The sequence below is a fragment of the Pediculus humanus genome, genomic scaffold (genome assembly GCF_000006295.1).
Source record: "Pediculus humanus corporis 1103172108276 genomic scaffold, whole genome shotgun sequence".
Lineage (NCBI taxonomy): Eukaryota > Metazoa > Arthropoda > Insecta > Psocodea > Pediculidae > Pediculus > Pediculus humanus.
In genome coordinates, this window is record NW_002987845.1 from 155,194 (window position 1) to 163,291 (window position 8,098).

The window sequence follows — 8,098 nt, forward strand, 5'->3', positions numbered from 1 at the left end:
ATAATTAACAACGGACGACTGCCATTTTATCCGTTAATGGCGCGTTACTACCGCGCACGCGCGCGCGCAAAAAAATGAACATTAACGTATTTTTAATTAAATTTAAAACTAAATATAAATATAAATATAAATTTATGATTAAATGCTATCGTGAAAAATCGTTACGATTTTATTTTTTCAATTAAAAATGTCATTTTTAACGTCACTTTAATTTTTAAACATAACCAAATTCACTTCGTTCGAAAACAAATAATAATTAATATACTATATGACACGATTCATAAATGTAAATGTTTTGAAACAATTCTTATTTTAATTTTATAGCGTAAACATTCGATGTGTAATCCTTTGAGCACAATTAAAAGTTTTCAAACAAACAAACAATGTTTAATTAATTTATGGAATAACGAAATTAATTTTTGTGTAAACAAACAAAACTATTCGTTACGTTTTATTATTTTAATTAATTAATTAATTAAATAAATCAAAAGGTATTTATTAAATAAAAAAAAACGTTGTTTACTCGAATAATAATAATAATGTTTTCTATATGTCCTTATTTAAATTAGTATAAATAATACTTTAAATTAATTAACGATTAAAATACAAATTGGTAATAATTTGCCACAAAATGGAGGTAATATTACTCATTAATTTTTTTTTTAATTAAATCGTTTGAGAATTTTATATTTATTTACTTATATAAAATTAAATGTTTATTTTTATAGGTGAAAAAAAATTATTAAAAGACGAAATAATGAATAAAATTGTAATAAAATGAGTTTAATGTGTTTTTATAGTAAACCTATGATAGTAGGGCCATTGATCGAGACTGTGGCGGGAACGGCTTGTTTTTTTACTGCGGCAGTTATATATTGCGGAAATTTTATAATATAATCAAACGAATTATTTTTTTTTTAAATATAATTTACTAAAAAAATTTATATTTAATCTACTACCACGTGTGTCACGTTTTAATAAAAATCCTATATCGATTTTTTTTTATTATTAAAAAAAAAAATTATTACACTCACCAGAATTAGTAAACAATTTAAAAAATTTCTGCACAAAATTGGCAAAAACAACATTTGACGTTGTTTTAAATGAAAAAAATTTATTACGTGTAAAACTTTCTTCTTCTTCTTCTTCATCTTCTTCATCTTTCCAGTATTGTATAGTTATCAATTGTGTCATATTTTATTTAATTAATAACGACCATTTTACAAAAAAAAAAAAAATTAAATTAAACAACATAAAACGTTTCCACACAACGCAGACTCCTCATCTCATTCATCACCAAATCTTTAAATATTTTTTTCCTATAAAATTTCCACAACCATCACTTTTATTTATTTATTGAAATTGTTATTAAATAAAACTTATACACCAAAAATCCATAGACTTTTCATTGAACTTGATTTAGAGAAAATAATAATAATAATTATTTATGGTCACTATCAAACACAAGTTATTGGATTATCACTATAAATAATTGTAAAATATAAAAATGTAATAATATTTTACTCATTATTAAAATAAACATGTTGAAGTTTTTTTTTTTAAATAAAATAAACAGCTAATACATTTTAGTGTCGATAATAATAATAATGATAATAATATAAATATTGTATAACATTTTGTACACATGTTAATGTAATGTTACACATGTATAATTTTCATCAGTTGAATTTTCCATTAAAAATTTGGGATTTTGTTTTTAAAAATAAGAAAAACTCTTAAATATTTTCCACCATTTTCCTTTTTTACTTTACTTTTCATTGTAAAATATTCGTTTGAGTAAAAAAAAGAAACAAATCAACATAAAAAAATTTTTTTATTACAAAAATCTCTGCTTGGTAATAAAAAAAAAAAGTGAAATTTTTTTCCTATTACTAATCGATAAAAGAAAATTATTATTATTATTATTAGTATTATTTCATAACTGTAAACTTCGTAATCAATAATTATACAATAATAATAATAATAATAATTAAATCATAAAATTTATTTATTTTATTAAAAAAAAAAAAAAAAAAAAAACGTTTTAAATTATAAAATCAATGAACACTTTTCTAGTATATATATTTTTAATTATTATTATTATTATTATTATTAGCGTGAAAAGAGTCAAAAATGATTTCGTCGTGTGCAATTATCATTATTATTATTATTAAAGAAAAAATTTAAATAATCGAAAATGTACGAGTTGAAAAAAAAAAGGACGAACGATAATAATAATAATAGATGAACCATCAATACGAGAAAATCATATAAAGATGATTGTATCAATTAGAAAAAGGTCAAATTTGTCATTATTATTATTATTATTATTATGACGTATTAAGTTTTAAAAATAACGATCGATTCTCATGGTCCCCTTCCTCTCCCTCCCCCCCACGTATAATTTTTATATATTTTTATAATAAAAGGAAAAAATTTTCGTACCTTTAAACGTAAAACGTCAGGTTGAAACTTGTGTGTGTCTAAAAAAAAGAAAAATGTTCTAGAACGTTAGGGGGCAGAGCCGGGAGAGGCAGGGGGAGGGCGGAGTCATTTTCTCATCATTTGAATATTCTCCCCTTAAACCATAAGAATTTTATTTACTGATATTTTACATTCTGATATTACTATTATTATTATTATTATTATTAAAAAAAATTGACGTGTCACTTACTTACGTATATCATAATAATAATAATCGCAATGATGGATGATGACACGGATTACTTAAAATGGATGGAATCAATTAAATACTTCTTAGAAAACTTGAATTGCAAGAAAAAAATAAAAAAAATTATACGTTTCGTACGTGTCGAATGACATGTATATACACTATCGTTTGTTTGTTTGTTGTTGTTGTTGTTGTTGTTAAGATGATATAAAAACTGACACCTGATTGTACATGACTTTTACTAATAAAAAACTCGAAATGGTTTTTATTTCTGTCGTGACACCTGCTTTAAAAAAAAAAAAACCGATATTTACCGTGAAAATAATAATAATAATAATAATAAAACACCTGAAAGATTTAAATTTAATATTTCGTAAGAAACAAAACAACGACAAAGTGAAATTTTATCTATAAAAAAAAAAAAAAAAATTTTCCCTCCCCCATTGTTTACTTTTTTGCGCGCGCGACGGCCATTTTGTTTTTTTTTTTTTTTTCTAATTCACGTACGTTAATAATAAAATAATTTCGTTTTTTTTTTTTTTTTTTTAAATTTAAGCTTGGAAAACGTTAATTATCGATTTAAAAAAATAAACAAATCAATTTTAAAAAAAATTGTTTTGGCTATGATTAACAAACAAACACGACAAACACGACAAACGCGTTAAAATTTTAATTTTTTTAAAAATATAAAATTCCAATGTGGAAACGAATTAAAAAAAGGTATCGTAGTAAAATCATAAATAATAATAATAATAATAATGATGATTTTATCAATAAATTGACCTTTTCTATAACCTGACAAAATTCTTTTTTATTATGTTGATTAAAAAAAAAAAAAAATTTTAATAAAAGAGAACAAAATGGCTACTATTATTAGTTCAATCATCCGTTACAAATGATAATATTTTCGGTAATGATTGTTTTTAATTTTCTAATATATAACCGGAAGATATTATTATTATTATTATTTTTATTTCTTATCATCATTTTCAAAAAAAAAAAATTATCATTGATTGATTTCCTTCCTCCCCCCCCTCCCCCCTCATTCCATTAATGACATCATTATTACGGGTTAACGTTGCATAATAATAATAATAATACTATTTTTAAATGGAGTTATTTAAATGCGCATTTATTTATATATATATATATATATATATATATATATATATATATAAATGAATCGTTTTTGTTTTGTTTGTTTTGATTTTGAAGAACGAATTATTTATTGCGTTTTAATAAATAATATAATTTGGAAATAATAATTAATCGATGATTTTAATTATTAAAAACCTTTTCGAGTCAAGGTTTTTAAATTAATATATAGGTCCTATTAAAACGCAAAAAAAAAAAAAAAATCTCCTTATGCCCTCTTATTCGGCCTACTTTAATTCGGCCTCTTGGTGTTTTTAAGCTCAATTAAATCGTCAAAAAAAAAAAAACTTATCGTTTATATATATATATTAATTACGCATTTAAAATTTAATAAGTTAAAGTTATTTTTTCAAAATATATATATATAAATTAATAATTTATTATTAATCACGTTTGTTTAAAATTTCCATTTCCTCCTTTTCATTTTTCATTAAAATTTCTTTTATAATTCCGTCCAATAATAATACCGTACATTAAAAATAGAAAAAGAAAATCGATTTTTATTTTTAAATTCATAATACATAAAATAATAATAAAATAAATAGAGCAAAACTTAAAAAAAATTTCTTTTAAATTTATTAGTCACGGAATTGTTTGTTTGTTTGTTTGTTTTTTTTTTATACGGATTTTTTATGTTGCAATTAATCGACTCATTGCTTTCCCGTAGCAAATTTTAAAAAAAAAAAAAATAGCTTAAGAATTTAAATTTATTTCATTTTGTTTAAAATGTTTGTAGTAATAAAAATATATATATATTATTTAATAAAAATGTCAAAATGTGACAATTACGAGTTTTTTTTTTCTTTTTTTCCCTCATAAATTCGAACATTTTTTCGTTTTGAAATGTTTTAAAATTAAATTTGCGTTCCGTAAGATTTTTGATTTTGTTTCCTTAAAAAAGGCCACTATGTAATTTTGATAACATTTATGTAACGGTTAAACACATTTATTCATTATAAGTAAAGAAATATTGTATATTTTTCTCTATCGTTCGATTGTTAAAATTTATCGTACTCTACTGTTAAAATTATCCTTTGAAACTTTAACCGAAACAACCAAAAAGTGTTGGAAAAAATTATCATCTGAAAATTTATGAGAAATTCAAAAAACTTTTGGTGTAATTTTTATTTGACAAGTACAAATTGAAAAAGACACTTTGATATGCCTCAAGAAAATTGCGTTTTGAAATGTTATTCCTGTGAAACATTTCAGGTGAATGTTAAATTTAATGAAAAATATTTTATAAATTGTTTAATTCAATTCGAGTGAAAATATTTTACATAAAAATACTATTTGTGTAATGTTTTCAAATAATAGTTTTTATAAAAAAGTTTTTTATGCATTCTGACTTTTAAAAAATTCATTCAACTACCTCTTTTAATGATTAAAAGTAATTTTTAATAATATTTTTACCTCCAGGTTCACATAGTTAAAAAGTCGAAAAAATGGGAATGTAAAATATGTGGAGCCAAACAATCACTTCAACATGTTTATGGTAAAGGAAGTGGTAAAGATTGTCGTGTTCATGTTATGAAATTGAATGAATTAAGAATTCAAAAGAATGATTATAACGATATACAAAATATAGAATTACAAAGTTCTAGTGAAGAATTTACTGCTCCTCAAATTAACAACGGATCGGAGAAAAAAATAACTAAAAGCAAATGGGCAGAATATTTAGATGAAAATGAACTTACAGATGATGATGATGAATTATTCCATGATAATAATACAACAAATAAACTTTGTCATAATAATATTAACAAAACTAGTGATGTGAAAAAAGAAAAATTAAATATATTTGACACTTTTGATAAAAACAAATTAAATGATAATGATAATGAATTAAAAAATAATGCATATCGAATAAATGATTTAAATTGTACTATTTCAAAAAATGATGAAACTGAAAATTTAATGGATGCAGAAAAAAATTCTGATTTTTTCACAGATTTTATCCATGAATGTAATAAAAAAAGACAATCAGATGAGCAATTAAATGGAGGAAAAATAAAAAAAATTAAAAATTTCAATGAAAAGTCAGAAATTGAAAAAAATATATTTAAATTTGATTCGAATGATTTAGACGATATAATAAATATTAGTTTTTAATTAACCTATGTATCAAATAATAATAAATAATAATAATAATAATAAAGTTATTTTATTCTTATTTGAGCAGCATATTCTTCATAAATTTTCAAATCTCCCGGCAAAGGAGCAGAAGCTCCCATGAATCCACTTTTTATATATTGTTCATATTTGTCTATGGATTTTTGGGGCACACTCGGTACTTCAACTCGATAGCAATCATCATTTGATATTGTATTATTATAAAATAAATGATTACTGTTAAGAATGGTTGAATTAATATTTTTGATCGAATTGTAATAGAGAAAAACATATCTGCGAAATAAAATCAAGTTGAAAATAAGAAAATTCTCATCTCTCTTTCCCTATCTCTCTATCTCTCTCTCTCTACCCCCTACTCCTCCTTCTCTATCTCTCTCTATCTCTACCCCCTACTCCTCCTTCTCTATATCTCTCTCTCTACCCCCTACTCCTCCTTCTCTATCTCTCTCTCTCTCTCTACCCCCTACTCCTCCTCTATCTCTCTCTCTCTACCCCCTACTCCTCCTTCTCTATCTATCTCTCTCTACCCCCTACTCCTCCTTCTCTATCTCTCTCTCTCTCTACCCCCTACTCCTCCTTCTCTTCCTCCACCACCACCCAATCATCTAACGTAACGGTTATTTTTTTTTCACTTACCTTTTGTACAGGCCGATGTTTTTCTTAGGCTCTTCAGGTTCGACTCCGTAAACTTCTTTCATGGTTGGAAATAATTTTTCGAAATTTGTTACTTCGTTGGAAGATTTATCGTCATTTAGAGAGCCCTGAGATTCCGGTGTGAATTCTTCGTCTATAGAACAAGAATCATCGCTGTCAGACGAAGCGCTGTTAAGTAAAAAAAAATTATTATTATTATTATTTTTTAAAAAAACTTCACGCGTTCATGTATACATACCTAGAACCGCTTGATGTTGTCGAACTCGTTGAACTTTGACCCGTGAGAGAAGGATTTTTCATTGATGTTTTCGCACCGGTTTCTTCCCATCGTCTTCCCGGTCTGATTCGTACTTCGAAAGGACTAACGTTAGAAGTTGAATTCGGCATAAAGTCTCTAACGGAGTGACTTATTTCGGATGAAAATGTTTCATTCAGGTACGTTAATTCATATGGTCTGTGATAATCTAAGAAACCGTCCACGCTTTCTTCGTTAGGACATACCGCCGTGAGTTCCGTACTTTTTTTAGTCATTTCTTCATACGATCTGCGTTTTAAACACACACAAAAAAAGACTACTCAATAACAATAATAATAATAATAATAATTAAAGAATTTTCTTTTAAGAAAACCGACCGTGGAAGAAAATGTAAGATTTCTGGATCCCACCATTGGGTGAGCGGGTAAAGACGTTTTTCTTTTTTCTGTATCGCCAACGAATGATGAATGTAATAATCGGAAGTTATTTCCCAAATATGAGGTCCCTTTTCATCAGGTACAAATAAACCTGAAATTATTAAAATTAACGGGAATTAAAGAAAAACTCTTGAATTACGTCATCACGAAAAAATGATAACAGATCACCTAAAAATAAATTAATTGTATTTTGCTTTTCCGAATCTGAAAATGTATTGCTGTAGTAACGGCTCAGAGTTTGCATTATGTCGTTTCCCTGAGAAGTCCAGGGTGCTGTTTTCCTATATGTTTTTATACGATGAACAAGTTGAGAGCCTCCATATTGCAGGGCTAACGTATCACCGTGATCCTCGTACAGTGCTTCCAACATTCTAACGCAATCGGAATCAAATTCTAAAACTGGATTATGAAGAACTCCTAAACCGTAAAGCTGATACCCCAAAGCACATTTTCCCAATGCGAATTGTGCTGTGTTCGTACGATCGAGACAATCGACACAATTCACACGGATTATCCCGGTTTGATATTTGGTTAATCCCGGTTTCGAATTCGAATTCGAACCTATGGAAACAACGGGTTTCGTTATGAATATCCCGGTTTGCATTATTCTAATTTTAGCTATTTCGGTCAGTCTCTGTATGACGTTTTCGTCTTTTTTCTTATTCATTCGAGCCATATCAAAAGAATGATATTTAATGGCGTGCTTGGGAGGAAGAAATTGATTTAAATATCTAATCGACGTGTTGAATTCTTTACTTAATACCGATTCGTGTTTTTTTTTCTCTCTTTTTT

General features: G+C 25.8%; 2 protein-coding genes across 2 annotated transcripts in view; one reads left to right on the forward strand and one right to left on the reverse strand.

Annotated features, from left to right (window-relative positions):
• Positions 1 to 4,987: 4,987 nt before the first annotated feature.
• Positions 4,988 to 5,938, forward strand: Phum_PHUM504350 (uncharacterized protein; the record flags this gene model as incomplete). The annotated part of the gene is made up of 2 exons (XM_002430892.1): positions 4,988 to 5,038; positions 5,246 to 5,938. The coding sequence occupies 2 exons, from the start codon at positions 4,988 to 4,990 to the stop codon at positions 5,936 to 5,938; spliced, it is 744 nt and encodes a 247-aa protein (XP_002430937.1).
• A 47-nt stretch (positions 5,939 to 5,985) lies between these two features.
• The window catches only part of Phum_PHUM504360 (uncharacterized protein), a gene marked incomplete at both ends in the record, with an annotated part of 3,933 nt that continues 1,820 nt past the window's right edge, over positions 5,986 to 8,098 (reverse strand). Inside the window, 5 exons of the mRNA XM_002430893.1 lie at positions 5,986 to 6,232; positions 6,596 to 6,781; positions 6,852 to 7,157; positions 7,247 to 7,397; positions 7,475 to 8,087. Of these exons, the coding sequence (XP_002430938.1) occupies positions 5,986 to 6,232; positions 6,596 to 6,781; positions 6,852 to 7,157; positions 7,247 to 7,397; positions 7,475 to 8,087 (1,503 nt within the window). The remainder of the gene's footprint in view (positions 6,233 to 6,595; positions 6,782 to 6,851; positions 7,158 to 7,246; positions 7,398 to 7,474; positions 8,088 to 8,098) is intronic.